This window comes from Solanum tuberosum, unplaced genomic scaffold (assembly GCF_000226075.1).
Source record: "Solanum tuberosum cultivar DM 1-3 516 R44 unplaced genomic scaffold, SolTub_3.0 scf00423, whole genome shotgun sequence".
Taxonomy (NCBI): Eukaryota; Viridiplantae; Streptophyta; class Magnoliopsida; order Solanales; family Solanaceae; genus Solanum; species Solanum tuberosum.
Window position 1 is genome coordinate 412,816 of NW_006239348.1, and position 18,146 is coordinate 430,961.

Sequence of the window (18,146 nt, forward strand, 5' to 3'; positions counted from 1 at the left end):
CTTTATACTCCCCACCCCCCTACACCCACCCACCCCCACAGGGTTTACATATATACTCCTCTTCTTCCTCTTTTCTCTCTGCTATTGTAATGCAACAGTTGCTTAATAGCTATGGTGGACACTAAAGATTTTATCAATCTTGAACGTTCTCTCTCTAACCCATTTGGGAATTTTTCTGATGGTTCTGCAATTGATGATGATTTTTCTGCTCAAAATTCTGTCAGCATTGATAAGAAGCTGCTAATCGATCTACAACACCTTTCTATTGGTCATGTGATCAGTGAAGGTCCCTATTCAGTTGTTTACGAAGGATTGTGAGTACCCTTTTCGTTTTCTTGAATTTTTCCCCATTTTCTTGAACCCCATTTATGTTTCTTGAATTAATTGCATTTGTGTTCAAGAATTGAATTTTGGAGTTTTCTTGATTTCTTGGGGGTTTCGGTCTGTCAATTTGTTCGGTGGAGTGAAAACCCTTTTCTTTTTCTGTGTCTTGGTTTATGTTTCTTGAATTAATTGCTACATTGTTTGTTATCCTTCTTACAAAGAACAAAATTCATATCGACCTGTAGTTCTGGGATATTGTGTGGCGCTGTGCTTAGCTTTGTTGCCTAATTTATCCACTTCCCTCATTCCTCTTTCCTAGTAAAAGGGTGATGAAAGAATTTTACTTTTGATTTGTGTTTCTGTTTTCTATGCTTGTATTTGTATTAATGGTATTTCAATTGTCAGCATTGTCCCTTTCATCTTCCCTAGCATCTCAAAATTGGACTATGTATAATCAGAAAGAATTGTCTAGTACTTGTGGGAGTGATTAAGTTCAGCAGTTCCTTGTAGAAAATTGTAGACTATATTGTTGATACAATTGTTTCAAGCACCAACAGAATGAGCAATGCTTAATTCAAAGAGAGGAAAGAGAGGAGGATTTATTATTCAATTTCATCTGAATTCATATTTTATTTGATGGGCAAACTCAAATTGAAAGCCTAAAGGTCTGAATTCGGAGGAATCAGAAAGTATGTTATCTTGATTAATTTTTACTACTTTCAAAGTTCCAATTGTGCACAGATTAGGCTGTCGGCGATCAAAAGCAGAAAAAAATGTCTTAGCTAAGCTCACACATTCCTTGGATCTTTCTATTGTCCCGAGGTTTACGCCTTCTCTTTTCGGTTATAAAATTTATAGTGAGCTAATGGTTCACGTCTTCACGAGTCTATGCTAATGCTTTCACACTCAACTAGAGACTAGGAAGGAGAAAATGTCTACTTACTTAGTTTGTCTATAATATCTGCTGACTACCAATAGTTTGTCTAATTCGTTTGGCATTGAGTTCAGTGGTAAATCTTATCCTTTTCTCCTTATTTGTCCTAATCTGACATTGGGAGGCTAGGAAGTGAACTCTACTGAGATATAGTTTCACTGTTTTACCTTATTGACTAAAGGACTAACCTTTGTCTAGGTGAGGATTGAGTGAACAGGTTCCTGTGCTCTTATTGAGCTTAGATATTTAGTGAACTTTCAACCTAAATCTGATATAATCATCTAGGGAAATATATTGTTGCTTTGAATTGTAATCTTATCAATTTTGGAGAGGGTTGAAGAATTACAAAACTAAAACAACCAAATGCATTCTCTTGGCAATGAAGTTGAAACTCGTGATTGTTTTGTTGATTTTTTCTCTTTCAAATTTATATAACTAAAAAAGGAAAGAAAGAAAAGCTATTTATTGGAATTCTAATCAAAGTTCTCATCTGAACTTACATTTTATTTGATGGGCAAAGGCAAAGTGAAAACTCAGAGGTCTGAATTCTTTAGAAAGAGAAAGCATGTTGTCTAGATTAAACTTTCTTACTTCCAAAGTTCCAATTGTGCACAGATCAGGTTGTCGGTGGTCAAAAGCAGAAAAATATGTTTTCTAAGCTCACAAATTCCTTGGATCTTTCTGCAGACCCGTGTATTACGTCTTCTCTTTTTCGGTTATAAAAGTTATAGTGAGCTAATGGTTCACGTCTTCACGAGTCTGCTAAAGCTTTCAGTCTTACTCAACTAGAGACTAGGAAGGAGAAAAATGTCTACTTAATTAGTGTTTCAGCTTATGTTTAGATTTTTCTGATCTGCTGGCATTTCTAATAAATTTTCGTGACAATAATATCTGCTGATTACCAAAGATAGTTTGACTAATTCATTTGGCATTGAGTTCAATAGTAAATCTTATCGTTTTTTCCTTATTTGTCCTAAGTCTGTAATTGGGAAGTGAACTCTATTGAGATATAGTTTCACTATGTTACTTTATTGACTAAAAGGACTAATTTTGTTAAGGTGAGAGGATTGAGTAAACAGGTTCATGTGCTCTTATCTTTTAATCCAAGTGTATTCTCCCGGCAATGAAGTAAGAACGTATTAGGCTGCATAATAAAGTAGAAGTTGTAAGTTGATAAAAATGTTCTGCTTCCCAAATCATACATCTCTTGCTAGCGAAGTAGATAGATTTCTTTCTCTACCTTACATGTTATTCAGGAGCAAAATAGTGGAAATGAAATGATCTTTTTTAGAACTTAAATCCTCTCTTAACTCATCTCTCTATCCTTGTGATAGGTAGCCACACTAACTAATATACTTAGGAGTAAGATTATTAATGTAAAGAAAATAAATGTATCAGAGGAAACTATCCATAATGCATATATTTCATTTGTAATAAGATTTCTTAAAACCAACTTCCTTCCTCATTCAAAACTAGTAACTTTAGTCCAATGTTTAAAGAATTTGTATGATCTTTCGGATTTTTTTAAAACAAAAATTGACAGAGAAATTGGTTCCATATCCAAACTTACAACATCATCAAAATGATGAAGCGATATAAGGGTCTATTTGGACCGAGAGATTTGTCCCAATATGTTTCACATCTACTGTACAATACTGTTTGCAGATTGCAACCATTTCGATTTACTGATGGTAATTTATTTTAAAATACAAACTCCATTATGGTTTACATGATATGTTGTCTGAATTCATTTGAAATGAAACTAGAGAATTTGTAATTTTGGAATTCATAAATTCAGTTCCACTTCAATTCTGAATGTCTTCATTGAAGTGTCCCTTAGTGCATTTCAACCATTACTCGTAATTTCACCTCGCGTAACCATTGAAAACTTAGTTTCCTTCTCCCTTTATTGGTAACTGATACGGACATGAAGATAGCCAAATTTATGTTTGAGTAGATGTTTTCAGAATAAAACCTCATAATGTTTTCAGATAATAACTGCTTAGTTCATATCAGAAGAATTTGGTTCTTAGATTATCTACTTTAGTTATATATGGTATATATATATATACCCAAAACATCTATCTTGGATCTTCTAAATTTGGATTTTCCTCTCATTCTGGTACAACTAAAGGTTGATAGTGCATATTACATGGCTTTAAGGTTACTATATTTTGCACTCTTAAATGTGATCAGGCATTTCAATTCGTTTTATTTAAGGGTCCTGCTATTCTAAATCACTCTTTGTAATACTTGTTCCAGATATAAATCCATGCCTGTTGCAATAAAAATAATACAGCCAGACATGTCGGCAAATGTGAGTCCTGAGCGAAAAGTGAAATTCCAGAGGGAGGTTACTTTACTATCTAAAGTAAAGCATGAAAATATTGTGAAGGTATGGTGTTCAATAAAAAATAGTGATACTAGTTAATTTATGTTCACTTTGTCTACCTTGCTTTTGCTGGCATCACTTACAACACAGTAATAGAGTCAGACTCAAAATCAGAAAACAGTGATTGCTTTACTGGGTTTGATGTCCACTGAGAAAGAGAATAAAAGCCACGGCCTATGCAATCATTTTTGTTATTAAAATTAGATATTTGGTGCTACCCCTGTAAAAAGAATATATATAAATCCAGACATAAAGTGAAAAGAATTCCTGTTTACTTCATACCATTTCCATGTGGAAACGATTTATTTATAAAGCTAATGTGCTCCTGTCCTTTCTTTGTATTTTGTTAAGCTTTCTTGTATAAATATCCACGGTTGCATTCCCTTTAAAATCTATTTTAGTTATTTGGATTTACTTTTATATGGTGTAGATAATATCCACAACTATATACCGGTTTCTTTCTGAACTATTTTGTCGATTCTTGGTACAAAGTTGCGTCCTCTGAAACTTGATTCTTGTTTGAAATGGTTTCATCCCATGTTGTATTGCTGATGAGAGAGTTGGTCAAACTAGAAAACTGCATGCTGGCTCAGTATGTATTGAATGGTCCATTATCTGATAATTGCTCAAACTTGAGGACAAAGCTGACCTCAACTAGTTAGAGATTGGGGTGCAAGTGTTGTTGTACTCAAACAGAGGGCCAATGAACTAGCAGGACAACAGATAAATTTCGAAAAGGTTGCCGTTTATGCCACTGTGTCCGAAGTACTAGTATCATATCAACTTTTAATTTATTCTTTTTCAATTTGTTCCGGACATCATGCCTTTGTTTTCCGCTTCTCTGTCCCAAGTATATACTCAGACAAACTGTGTGGTTAACTGTTTATGTCTTGGGAAGAATAAATGCAGGAATTATGAATGATCCAACTTTTAGGCTCCTTAGCTGTTAGATTGTTGAGTTTATATATATATATATATATATATATATATCTACACCTATACTTAATGCAATAGTGTTAGTTTCGTACAACAGTAAAATACAGGCACTGTTAAGTGTGTCTGTAAAAGGATTCAAGCGTCAGGCATTAGTCTTCAGGCACTTCTTCAAATTTTGTCCTGTTTCTCTCATTTCACATTAGAAGGGAAGCCTTGGGCCAACAGTAGAGTTGTCTCCGTGTAACCTATAGGACACGGATTTGAGTCGTGGAGTCAACCATCGATGCTTGCATCAGGGTAAGCTGCCTACGTCATACTCCCATGGCTGCAGCCGTTCCTCGGACCCCATCTGAACTGTCAACGCGGGATACTAAGTGCATTGGACTGCCCTGTTTCTTCCCTCATTACACATTATTGTGCAGAAATTGCCTTAAAACAATCCTTCTGTATGGTGATTGATTATTTTTTCATTAGTTGCTAATATGTCCTCAAAATTGTTGAAACAGTTTATTGGTGCTTCCATGGAACCAACATTGATGTTAGTTACAGAGCTAATGAGAGGTGGCACGCTTCAGAAGTTCTTATGGAGCACCCGACCACAATGTCCAGATTTGAAACTCTCTCTAAGTTTTGCATTGGGAATTTCTCGAGCAATGGAGTATTTGCATGCAATTGGCATTATTCACCGCGACTTGAAGCCAAGTAATGCTCTGCCTATCTCATAATTTGCTATTGCACTTCCAATTGTTAAGTTTTAGGTGGCTAATCACACTCTGATCAGGATTACTGCTGGCTTGAGTTGCATGAATCTAAGTTTATGATCCTTTTTATGATTTAGCTTGAACATAAGAAAACAACTCAATTTCAAACCCAGATTAGTTGGAATTGTCTATATTGAATCCTTATATCCATTTTGCTCCATGTGTGCCGTTTTCATATCAATACCGTACTATGCCCACCCTACTCACTTGTTTCGTCGGTTAACACAATATTGTTTGCAAACACATGCACCATGTGTCACCTATCATGTGAATAAAGCCTAATTTCTAAAAAGGAAGGTCAGACCATTAAGATGGTTCCTCGTTTGATTCTATTTCATTACCAATATTTGCTACATTTGTAGGTAACTTACTCCTCACAGAAGACAAGACAATAATTAAACTAGCTGACTTTGGGTTAGCTAGGGAGGATGCAGAAGCTGAAATGACAACAGAAGCTGGTACATACCGCTGGATGGCTCCGGAGGTATTAATTAAATTGGGCGGAAATGTTTACAACCTGCTTAATAATAGTATATGTCTTACCCTTTGTCAATGTCAGATGTTCAGCATGGACCCAATTAGAATTGGAGTGAAGAAATACTACAATCATAAAGTGGATGTCTACAGTTTCTCAATGATCCTGTGGGAGCTGCTCACAAACAGCACTCCGTTTAAGGGAAGAAGCAACATTATGGTGGCATATGCTACAGCTACGGTATGTTTCTACCTTCTACCTTTTTGTGTCTATTTTGACTTAAAATGTCAGAGTTGATCAAAGTTTTCACATCGAACAACGTTTCAGTGATTGGTAAAATTCCTTTCCTCTATAAATTCCAGAAAATGCGTCCCAGCATGGATAACATTCCGAGTGAGATAGAACCCCTTCTTAGCTCTTGCTGGGCAGAGGATCCAGCAGAGCGGCCAGAATTTGAGCAAATATCAGATTTCCTTGCAAACATTCTTCGCAATGTGTGTGGCTCCCTGACTTGTTCTCCCAATCTGTTTGAGACGGAGCATCCCACAGGCAATGAGTTAGTCAATTCTCCTGTCACAAATTGTTTGATGGACAAAGATGCAGAAAATAGCAAGAAAAAACACAGGAGTTCATGTTGCTGCTTCATGAGTGCATATGACAATTCTCTCTGAGACATTATTCTTAGGATATTAATATAGGTGTAAATAATTGAAGGACTTCCCCGTCTTCTTCTCCAGTTTTATGATATGTATAATATGAAGTAGAACAGACTTCAATGCCCCCATGCTTCTTCAAAATAGACCATCACTGTACAGAAAGCAATAGAACAGAAAACAATATTATCTTTTGATGCACTTTTCCTTGCAATTCTCTGAGTATTCTTTTTCTGTTTGTTTGTTAAAAATATGTTGGGAAATTCTTATGCATTAGTATGGAAAGGGAGAATACAAATGACATTATGATTCAAACATAGAGTGGATCCTCAGGAGTCAGGTCTAAATGTGTATTGAGTTCAAACGAGAATTATTCATTTTTTTTCGGAATTTATTTCAATTACAACTTCAAGTCTTATTTGAAATTTAGGAAAACATCCACATTTAACACTAATATATAGTATTATATTTATTTAAGATTCTTTGGATAATGATAGTGCCAAATGGATTTAAGTTATTAATTTAAAACTATATACCCCAATCAGAATCATGTGTCAATATAAGCAAACTAATTAATTAAGGCCTGAACCATATCTCTATCCAAATTGTTACATGTTGAACTTTACAAATGAGTCAAATTTATTAGTTCAAGATCCATTTAGATACTATTTTATCTTAAGGCCTTAACTTATGCCACGTGATTTTGCGCTTAGTCAAATTTAAGGTAAATAAAATTATATTATATGTCAATTGTCCTTTTATTTAAAAAAAAATCAGATGTTCGATATCCATATTAAAGCTCAACTAAATTTGAATTTGTAGAAAAGTCTGACATTAATCATGAATCATATTAATAAAATGCCAATTGTCAAGTGACATGATAAGCCAAATCAAAATCAAATTTTTGATACGTGTCAAGGTTAGATATTCTTTCATTTTAAATCACTTTTACTATTCATAATAAATTTTGCATTCTCTCGTAAAAATAAAATATATATTTAATTATACTCATGTTGATTAGTTTATTATCTCAACAAACTTGAAAATGAATAGTTGATATTAAAAGTATAATTATAATTTTTTTTTAAATTTAATTTATTGAACAAATAAAAATGAAGGAGAAAACAAATTGGGTAGTCGTATAAATTGTTGGCTTGCGATTCATATCCACTATAGTTTGGCCAAGTCTTGACGCTGTTTTCTTGTCACGTGTCATCTTCCCCTCAAAACCCTACAATTGTACTTAAAACCCCAATCACTTCTTACATGGCATTTTCTGCACACACAAATTAAACAAAATATTTTGACTAAACCGTCTTCTTTCTTTCTTCTTTCTGGCCAGATTGTGTTTTCTTTTATGGCAGGTGTTGTTTAGGATAATTTTTTTTCTTAATTTCCTGAGGAATCAGTTGGGGGTGGGATAAAAAACTTTAACTTTTAGGAACCTTCCGTTCCACCTCAGATTCAGTACACAGGTCAGCTCTCCCCACCACCTTTATTTTCATTGTTTTTTTTTTGTTTCTTACTTTCTAGTATTTGTTTATGAATTGTTTGATTTTGTGTTTGCTAACATGCTAATACTCTTCATACACAATGACCGACAACTCCAGGAGAATTACCCTTAAAAGATTTAGATTTTAAAATTGGGATCTTTTTAGTTGTCAGTGGTTTTCTTGATTCTTGTTACTGTTGAATAGTTTTGATTTTTTTAAAATTTTTTGAGTTTGATGATCAATTTAGCAAGTTCCAAAGGTTTCTTGAAAGTTAGTTCTTGCAATTAAGTTGTTTAATTTTGACAAAAGAAAACCCAATTCTCTGACCAGCTTTGTGTTGTGAATTAAATATGCCTATGATTCAAATCTTTTTTGGGTTTAAGTAAACTTTCCAAAATTCTCCATTTCTTCCTTGGGTTTAATCTTTTGCTGTAAGGTGTGAAAGACATGTTTCTTAAGCAACATCACACTTAAATTTGGGTAATCTGACGAATATTTGAAGTTTTCTTTTAAGCTAGATTGATTAACCTTTTATTTAGCAATAAAAAGGAAATTAATATAAACTGGATGCTGTTTTTCTTGGTTTTGGAGGAGGAATGGGGAAATAATAGGCGCTCTTGACTATTGCAAAATTGGTTTGTTTCCACAAAAGCTCTTTCCCTGGGGGAGTTGTCAAGCAGAGCCTGGACTGAAATTGGTTGTGATGTTCAAGATTATGTTTTGTTTGCTATACTTGTTAGAATGATCTTTGTGATTTTAATCCTTTGTAAAACTTGTAAGTGTAACACAACATTAACAAGCCGTCTTTTCTTTTTAGGACTCAGCTTTCTAATTGAGCATCAAACACGCATCACAAATTTATTATTCAGTAGTAAAATTGATTCGGCAAAAAACCGGGGAAAATATTGGTATGGTTGATCACTAAGTACGTACATTACTGCCTTCAAGAATATAAAATATTAAACTTGCCATCCACAACCTATTTTTATACTATTTTTTTGTTTCTTTTCTCAACTTGGAATTGTTGTATTAGTTAGACTCTGCGAGGAATGATTGCATAAGATTTTGATTCGTCTATAATGAGTTTGAATACATGCTCGTAAAACGATATAGTTCTGCCTAGTTCTCTTTGCTATACAATGCACTTTTAATTGATTCAACTACAATTATGTCATGTCTATTAGTGGGGCGGCTTGAAGTGGGTGAGCTTTTGGAAAATTCATTATTTGGATATTAGGTTAAGCATTCTATTTCTTAGTGGACATTTATTGCCATTTATTTATAAGAAAAGGTGAACAAAAGCTGTGCCTGAAGATGGTGTACATAGATGTTGGCTATATTCTTTAAGCAAAAACATCAGTATCAGGCGCAGAAAGATTTAACATCAAGAAGACGTGATTAATTTTGTCAACTTTTTTGCAATCAGTCATTTGTGCAGGATTGGCATTCTGTTTTTGGTGCAATTGGTCTTTATGGGAATGATGTTGAAGCTATGAAAAGTATGGACTAGCAACCATTAAGGAAAAACTTGACCTTTATTAATGAGTGTCATTATCTATATTTTGGACTTTGATTATGTAAATAGATACATCCAGTAGCTTTTCTCCAGATTCATCATGTAGCCATGTAAATGACTTTCCTTGTCTTGATTATCTGTTAGTCTACAATGTTCTCTTTTGAAGAAAACTTACTAGATAGCAATTTCTTTAAGAAAGTACTTAAATATTTTTAATAAGATTTAGTTTGAAATGAGTACACATCTTATTTACACAAATATATCTCTCTAAATTTGTGCTTCATTTTCTCTATATTTGAGTCACATACAGATCGTTCTGCAAGTTTAAAAGATTGCTTTGCATGGCTTTGTAAATTATTTATTCTTTAATGGATTTACAACTTCTTTCATCCTTGTTACTATCAGCTTCATGATACAGGTGAATCGTTTTTGTGTAGACCAAAAGGAGGAAATATGACATTGTTTCTCATTGTTATGGTATGCATGGTGTGTACGGTCTACTCTTAGGCAGAGAGGTTTAAAGAACTTGTCTACACCTATGTTGCGCGAACTCTTCAAAATCCCTGCCACACCCGTGTCGGCACGGCATGGGTGTGAGATTCTTATCGGATTTGGTCAACTTACGTTGGGTAATTTGACCATATTCTATGATCGAGAGTATAGATTGACCATATGAAGTATGAGAATGCTTTTCCATTATGCAAGAAAAGATAAAATATTGGTGTTTGTAAGGAATGAAGTTATTAGTTTTAGCTCAATAACTCAAACTAATCGAAATATATACTTTATATGTCGTAATATACATTTATTGGCCGCATCCCAACACCCGCATCCGTATTCGAATTCATATTCCAACAACAACAACAATATACCTAGTAAAATCTCACAAAGTGAGGTCTAGGGAGGGTAGGGCTTATATAGACCTTACTTCCACCTCGTGGAGGTAGAAAGACTATTTCCGGAAGACCATCATCTCATGAAAATTAAATCAAAGTAGTAATGAAAAGGAAACACTATAGTGAAGAAAACATGGCAACTTGGATCCATATCCCTGATCTTAAAATTCGTGTCATGAAGAATCCGACCTCTAGATCTACACTCGGATCGGATTCGCGCACCCTAGTCTGAGTAACATAGATCTATACCGATATATTTCACAAGTGTAATTTTTCAATCATTGTATTTACATCAAGCCAATCGTAACTAATGTGGATTTGAGGCATAGTGATCTTTAGTCTTCTTTTTGTGTCATAAGGTTAGCTTTCGAGGCAGAATTTGTATATCATTTGTTTATTAGAAAGCCAAAATCTGTATACTTGTTCATATGACAATGGCTCATGAATTGACAATTTTCACGCTGGCTGCAAGCCTACCACAACCCTCGTCCTTTTCGGTTTGGGACTGGCAATGTGAGCAATCACATGGAAGGAAGTTCTCTTGAAAGACCTATGTTTTCTTGGGGTCAATGCCTCACAATGTAGACTTAGCTAAAGATAGGGCACAATGGTAGAAAAGGATCCATATAGGTGATATCTACTAGTAGGGAATATGATTTAGTCTTGTTAAAGAACTTCTAATATTATTGTTATTTATTATAATTACTATTATTTATATATATAAAACTTATTTTTCACTTTTATTTTTACTTGGTTTGATGATAACATGAGTTGAGCCTTAAGAAGTGAGGATTCATATAGTCAAATTGAGATTGAGCATAATAATTATTGTTGTTCCTATGACAACGAAAGAAATAATCCTTATAGATGCAAAATGGTAGGAGTTCTAACTTCTACTTATCCAAAAAAAGAAAATGGAAGAGTTCTAATTTCTTTTCCCTATTTCTATTCTATCTAGCCTTTAGCTGAGCAAGCCATTTTTGGATTATTCACGTGGATACCTGCATATACAATTGATTGACCCAATGGGAGCTGGGGAAGAGAGCACTCCTACAAAGACTTCAAAGCCGCCATTAACTCAGGTCCCTTTCTTTCTCTTTATTGTCTTTTGTATGTTTTACGGCTAATCAATCATTAAACACGTGCTATTCTGTCTCTCTGTGTGTGTATTAATGCATGTGTCGGCTCACTGCTCACAAGTTTTCTAATGTTTGATCAGGAGACACCAACCGCACCTTCATATCCTGATTGGTCAAGCTCTATGCAGGTTGTTATTAAGTTCCATAATGATTAAGCCAATCACATGAATGCTGATGAATAATAATTTAGTTTTCTATTTCTTTTCCTGTTTAGGCTTATTATAGTGCTGGAGCTACTCCTCCTTTCTTTGCCTCACCTGTTGCTTCTCCTGCTCCCCACCCATACATGTGGGGAGGTCAGGTAATTGATTTTCTGTTCCTAATTTATTTGTTCTTTTATTTCTTTTCGATTACTAGCTACACAACCTGTGAACTCACAGTACTACTTACTCTGATCACCGTCTTATATTTCAGCATCCTCTTATGCCTCCTTATGGGACTCCAGTTCCATATCCAGCTTTATATCCTCCTGCCGGAGTTTATGCTCATCCTAACATTGCCACGGTAATCAAGCTTATCCGTAATTCATTCTTATGAATTTGAAAGCTGATAAAAGCAAGTTACCTCTTCTTCCCAAAAGAAAAAATACAAAAAGACAGGTCATGTTAATATTTTTGTTCATGTATTTTCAGCCGGCTCCAAATATTGCGCTGGCAAATCCTGAATCAAATGGGAAGGGTCCTGAAGGGAAGGATCGGAATTCAAGTAAAAAGTTAAAGGTCTGTTCTGGTGGCAAGGCAGGCGACAATGGGAAAGTTACTTCGGGTTCCGGAAATGATGGTGCCACACAAAGGTCTGATTATGAATCATATTTCTGTAAATTCTTCATTATGGATCATTCATGCATCTGATTGTTATATTTTTTCGTCAACAGTGATGAAAGCAGAAGTGAAGGTACATCAGATACAAATGATGAAAATGATAACAATGTAAGAATTCAGTCCGCCCCTGACTACCTCTTGTCTTTGTTTACATACCATGGAGATCATGAGTCTCAATTTTATTCTTACCTTGTCCCGCAATTGCTAGTTGGAACTTTTTTTGATCATATGCCATCTCACAGGAATTTGCTGCAAACAAGAAGGGAAGCTTTGATCAAATGCTTGCAGATGGTAACTTCTGTGAACTCTCTTCTTGATTCTGCCATTATTATTATCAACAAATAATTGAGTTTCTAACTATGGCGATTAGCAGGAGCCAGTGCACAGAATAATCCTGCAAAAGAGAATCACCCGACTTCTATACATGGAAATCCTGTCACCGTGCCTGCAACTAACCTAAATATTGGAATGGACGTGTGGAATGCATCAGCTGCCGGTCCTGGAGCAATCAAACTACAGCCAAATGCAACTGGTCCAGTTATAGGACATGAAGGAAGGATGAATGATCAGTGGATTCAGGTACTTTTTCTTTTCTTTAGCTCTTCACTCACTGAAATCAGTACTGTCGTTCTTAACCAGATTTGTATATCCTTCAAATTCGCCAGACTACCTGCTTATCTTTTAAAAAGTACATAAATTCCACACATCTAGTAGCAGATGGTATTAGTGAAGGTGGAATATTTTCTGATTACACAAAATTGTCTGTGTATCTTGATTCTTAACAGAGACTACAGAGAGTTCCATATTAGTATGCTAATGAAATGGCTGAAAAGACTACTTTATGAAGAAAGATCACAACCTGAACAAAGTTATGAAAGCATCCAACACTCTGATTTTATAAGGCTTCAGGTGTTTTGGTTAGTCCAAATATAGCTGAGACTAGTAATATGCCAGAAAACTCCTGAAGACTGAAGATATGTCGGTTTCATTCTTTATGGGATAAAATAACCTGTTTGTAGGATTCAATTTTCTAATATAATTTATTGCAATAACAATTTTTAAACCTTCATATGGTTCATTAGTTTTTAAACATGCTTCATCTTGATATTTCCGTCTCTGGGTACATCAGCACCTTGTGCTATTTTGAAGTTCATTGTTCCACTTTATGACACACCCTACCCCTAAAAAAAAATACATTCGTGCTTATTTCAAGTAGATCAATAAATTATGTAACACACGAGAGACAACTTTTTACAGTCCACATCCCCTTCATTTTTGTGTGCAAGAGGGGGGGAGTACACACTCAATGATGGGGTTATAGCCTTGTTATCATTGTTTTTCTGTTTCATTTTGTTGATAAATTTCGTTATAACCCTCTCTTAACAGGAGGAACGTGAACTTAAAAGGCAAAAGAGAAAGCAATCTAATAGGGAGTCAGCTAGGAGGTCAAGGCTCCGCAAGCAGGTACGAGTTATTTTTTATATAAATAATGTTACTCTTTCCGTCTTTCACCAGTCAGAGTTGACTGTATGTCTTTTATTATTCGCTTATAAAGGTTCTCTGCGTGGATTTAGACTAGGGGTGGCAAATGGGCGATTTGAGCTAAATTTGGGTGGGTTGGGCAATGGCCTAACTTGCCTTTTACCTACATATATTAGCTAATAAATTTAATAATAATTCTATTTTTCTTTGTAAACAAAATAGTTATTTTAATCTTTTCTCCATGGAGATTGATTAACAATAACAACTTATGAACTTTTACTGATTTCATTTTTTTTTTCCTTTGTAGCTTTCACATTTAATTAGTCCAGCAATTACTTGCAGAAAAGATTGCACGAAAATTAGAACCACTCAAAAGCTACATGGTTTTTACTTAATTGAGAAATCTGAAGATTACTTTCTACGAATTCATCAGAAAATTTGACAATGACTTTTAGTACTTAATACAAAAAATTAAAGATGGCATTCTGTTACTTCAACCGAGAAGTTTGATAATGACAACATATATTAGATATGCTAAAAATTGTTAACTATTGAAGAGATGAATTTTGTTCCAGAAGGGCTCCCACTTTTTAATATTTATATCTCTGTCTTTGTGATTTTTTAATTATTTTCTAGTTAGGGTTTCTCGGGTCAATTTTGCCACCCCTAGTTCAGACTTAGACATTTGCTTGAAGCAGAGAGACTTAAGATCATCCTTTTTACGCCATCATATGGCACAATGATCTTTTTGCATTGTCGTCTAGCCACATAAACCTAGATTGATGCTGCAAGTTCTTGTTTCATCCGAATCCTCAATGTCTTGTGATGATGATTTTTTCTAGTTAATTGGAACACATTTATGAAATGCTCTCCAGCATAAATCATAAGCACCTAAGAATATGGGAATACAATTCGATGTGATATCTACATATCACATGCTCTAATCTGCAGATAGTGTTTTACGGCCCTAGTAACTATAACTTCTTTCTTAGTTTTTTCCTTTTCTTGTCCCCCCGAAAAAACAAGGTCATGTCTCTCTTTATATTTTGATTTGTGAAGACAATGGACATCACATGAGAGAAAATTTCTTCGAGTTGGGGAACACAAATGAACGGATGGTATGTATCAAAATTGGAATATAATGTGAAAAAGCAACAGCAGATGCATTCATATCAAATATCAACTAAAACAGACCACTTATAGATAGTCTCCCTAAAACCACCATCTTCTTGAAGGCTGATAACTTGTTCTCAAAAGTAAGTCTATCCCAGCTATCTCCCAACCCTTTCCAAAGAGAATCTTATATCAAATCCTAGTACAGCCTCTTTTATGGACCGTTAATCAATAACATCCCAAGAATCAAGATGCTGTTACTTTACTTAAAAGTACCAACATTACATTCTTACAAGTTCTGAGAACTGAAAAACAATATGCAGCTGCTAAATATAACTACTGATCCCTTCTGATGTGAAACTGTTTCCTCATCTTCCTAGACAAACCATACTGTGTAAACGTAGGGAGTAAAAATTTATCATTTTGAGAGACATGGTTGGGTAAGTGCAGCCTCTAATGTCGAATATACCCTCCTCTAACTATCAGTTAAGATCTTGAAAATCCTTTATCCATCCTGAGTTTGATTGGTTTAATTGAATAGGAAGTGGATAGACGCGTAAATACCATTATAATTTCTCATGGAATGGGGATTAATGCATAACTTAGATGTATCCAACCAAAAGGATAAAGGAGAAAAATATAAGTGCAATAAGATGCTCACATCTTTACCACTATCAATTCACCCAGATGCTACTGTTTTCTCCTAATGATAGTTATTTGTTAAAATTAAATAGGAACAGGAGGTGATGGTAAGTGTCATCAAATTAATGCCAAGAAACCAAGGAAATAGCTGCTTTTCATTTTAGTGGAAACTCAGAAAAAGAAAGAACAGAAATCTTTTGTTTGGTTCTTATCTGCCGTAGTTTAACAAACAGATTCTGCTGTAAACGGATAAGTCACTATCCATGATTTGGACCAAGGGAGAAAACTCACCTACATTCAGTGTATACACTGAGACTAGTAGATGATTGGAACCATTGTGAGAGTATCACTTTTCACTATAAGATAGGGCAGAAATTTATCCATGGAGTTCATCGTTGTGCATGTGGACGTTTTCTGTCATTGTATATGACATCTGTTTAGAATGAAGTAACAACGTATGGCTTAGTGTAAAAATTCTACCATTTTGCCCATACAAAAACATGATACTCCTTTCCGTTCATGTTACAACAGCAACTAGCATTTCGATGGGACATCAAACAAGCCGCCTTTAGCTCTTGACCATTGTTCATGTATGGTTTGGTTGTTTGCTTTGCTCCAATTGCTGGAGAACCTAGAATGTACTCTAAATTTCTTTTCGGTCTTCTGACAGTAATGTATTACGTTATGTATTTTCGCAGGCAGAGTGTGAAGAGCTGCAACGTAGAGTAGAAGCATTGAGCCATGAGAATCATTCACTCAAAGATGAGCTCCAACGGCTCTCTGAGGAATGTGAGAAGCTTACCTCGGAGAATAATTCGATAAAGGTACTTTACACCTTCATAAGTATTCCTCTTAACTTTACCCTTCGGGGTGGCCCAATGGTTTGGGCTTGGGACTTCCATGTTGGAGGTCTCAAGTTCGAAACCCCTTGCCAGCGAAAGCAAGGGGTTTGCCTTCTGGGTCGAGCTCGTCGCACCGGGCTTGCCTAGTGCGGGTTACCTCTCCTATGTGGTTTGCGAGCTATTGTATAGGAGCGGGGGTTTTACCCTGTGTGCACCCAAAGGGTAGCGGCTGCGGGTTTCCCTTGTCATCAAAAAAAATCCATTTTGCCCATACAAAAACATGATACTCCTTTCCGTTCATGTTACAACAGCAACTAGCATTTCGATGGGACATCAAACAAGCCGCCTTTAGCTCTTGACCATTGTTCATGTATGGTTTGGTTGTTTGCTTTGCTCCAATTGCTGGAGAACCTAGAATGTACTCTAAATTTCTTTTCGGTCTTCTGACAGTAATGTATTACGTTATGTATTTTCGCAGGCAGAGTGTGAAGAGCTGCAACGTAGAGTAGAAGCATTGAGCCATGAGAATCATTCACTCAAAGATGAGCTCCAACGGCTCTCTGAGGAATGTGAGAAGCTTACCTCGGAGAATAATTCGATAAAGGTACTTTACACCTTCATAAGTATTCCTCTTAACTTTACCCTTCGGGGTGGCCCAATGGTTTGGGCTTGGGACTTCCATGTTGGAGGTCTCAAGTTCGAAACCCCTTGCCAGCGAAAGCAAGGGGTTTGCCTTCTGGGTCGAGCTCGTCGCACCGGGCTTGCCTAGTGCGGGTTACCTCTCCTATGTGGTTTGCGAGCTATTGTATAGGAGCGGGGGTTTTACCCTGTGTGCACCCAAAGGGTAGCGGCTGCGGGTTTTCCTTGTCATCAAAAAAAAAAAAAAAGTATTCCTCTTTAACTTTTGTCCTCTTTGATTTTTCGTTCTTCTCTTTTTTAAGTAATATTCTCAAGTACACTCTTCATGTCATCCCATATTTTCTTTCCCTCCTCCGTGACACCTTATAGGGGTAGTACAGTTCTGATTCTTGAATAGCTTTTTGTTATAATTAATGTGAGACGTTTAGTATCATTGAATCTTTTGCTACAGCATCCATTCATCTTGTTCTTTAGTGCTAGTACTTTTTTTTCCCTTGCAAAGTTGTTTCTTTTAAACCTGACCTAGCAAGTTGTGAAGGCGAGAAAGATGAAATTACTGATATTTGTTGGAATATGATGGTGAAACAGGAAGAGTTAATGCTACTTTGTGGACCAGACGTTGTGTCTACGCTAGAGAGGAACGATATTGCCGCACGTATTCAATCTAATGTTGAGGAAGCTAGTTAAGGAGAAGTGAAAAATCCAGGACTGAGTAGGTGATTTTAGTTACAAAGTGCTCACAGATCATTGCTTTTTTGGTGCAGCAGAATGAGAAATGTTTGTTGTCCTACTAACCTATACCCCCTTCAGCTCCCTTTCTGAGTGTGACTGTAAGTTGTAACATATATTTCTAACCCCCAGTGTTAAGAGTCTGAGTCTGTTTAACTTATCTTTAAATTAACTTCAATAGTTCAGAAGTCTTCAAGTGATGTTGGAATTTTACCCTCATGTTATCCTTTTCCTGGCTATCTTTAAAGTCCCTTTCAGTGATTGTCATATGGGTTGTGGTGCAATAGTATTCCTCTCTAACCAAAGGTCTCGGGTTCGAGAGCCTTGGGTATGTAGAAAATTCTATTGGGAGCACCACC

General features: G+C 35.6%; 2 protein-coding genes across 6 annotated transcripts; both read left to right on the top strand.

Annotated features, from left to right (window-relative positions):
• Nucleotides 1-15: 15 nt before the first annotated feature.
• On the top strand, nucleotides 16-6,694 carry LOC102583819 (serine/threonine-protein kinase STY8-like). The gene is made up of 6 exons (XM_006363079.2): nucleotides 16-314; nucleotides 3,521-3,653; nucleotides 5,093-5,288; nucleotides 5,710-5,831; nucleotides 5,907-6,062; nucleotides 6,185-6,694. Exons 1-6 carry the CDS (start codon nucleotides 112-114, stop codon nucleotides 6,491-6,493), a joined length of 1,119 nt encoding a protein of 372 aa, XP_006363141.1. The 5' UTR covers nucleotides 16-111; the 3' UTR covers nucleotides 6,494-6,694.
• A 1,003-nt stretch (nucleotides 6,695-7,697) lies between these two features.
• LOC102584143 (G-box-binding factor 1-like) lies at nucleotides 7,698-18,006 on the top strand. 5 transcript variants are annotated; one of them, XM_015303307.1, is made up of 14 exons: nucleotides 7,698-7,950; nucleotides 8,786-8,876; nucleotides 9,395-9,467; nucleotides 11,339-11,462; nucleotides 11,600-11,647; nucleotides 11,734-11,820; nucleotides 11,934-12,023; nucleotides 12,152-12,312; nucleotides 12,394-12,448; nucleotides 12,583-12,631; nucleotides 12,711-12,919; nucleotides 13,727-13,804; nucleotides 16,276-16,401; nucleotides 17,647-18,006. In XM_015303307.1, the coding sequence occupies exons 4-14, from the start codon at nucleotides 11,406-11,408 to the stop codon at nucleotides 17,743-17,745; spliced, it is 1,059 nt and encodes a 352-aa protein (XP_015158793.1). In that variant the 5' UTR covers nucleotides 7,698-7,950; nucleotides 8,786-8,876; nucleotides 9,395-9,467; nucleotides 11,339-11,405; the 3' UTR covers nucleotides 17,746-18,006. The 5 variants fall into 5 exon arrangements, with proteins under 5 accessions (XP_015158793.1, XP_015158795.1, XP_015158794.1 ...); XM_015303309.1 differs by lacking the exon at nucleotides 9,395-9,467; XM_015303308.1 differs by lacking the exon at nucleotides 8,786-8,876.
• Nucleotides 18,007-18,146: the final 140 nt, after the last annotated feature.

Bases quoted from the DNA above. Each gene is read 5' to 3' on its own strand.
- LOC102583819 (XM_006363079.2), top strand. From the start codon at position 112: ATGGTGGACACTAAAGATTTTATCAATCTTGAACGTTCTCTCTCTAAC. The intron at 315-3,520 runs GTGAGTACCCTT...TACTTGTTCCAG, and splicing joins TCAGTTGTTTACGAAGGATT to ATATAAATCCATGCCTGTTG. The intron at 5,832-5,906 runs GTATTAATTAAA...TGTCAATGTCAG, and splicing joins ACCGCTGGATGGCTCCGGAG to ATGTTCAGCATGGACCCAAT.
- LOC102584143 (XM_015303307.1), top strand. From the start codon at position 11,406: ATGGGAGCTGGGGAAGAGAGCACTCCTACAAAGACTTCAAAGCCGCCA. The intron at 11,821-11,933 runs GTAATTGATTTT...CTTATATTTCAG, and splicing joins CATACATGTGGGGAGGTCAG to CATCCTCTTATGCCTCCTTA. The intron at 16,402-17,646 runs GTACTTTACACC...ATGGTGAAACAG, and splicing joins CGGAGAATAATTCGATAAAG to GAAGAGTTAATGCTACTTTG.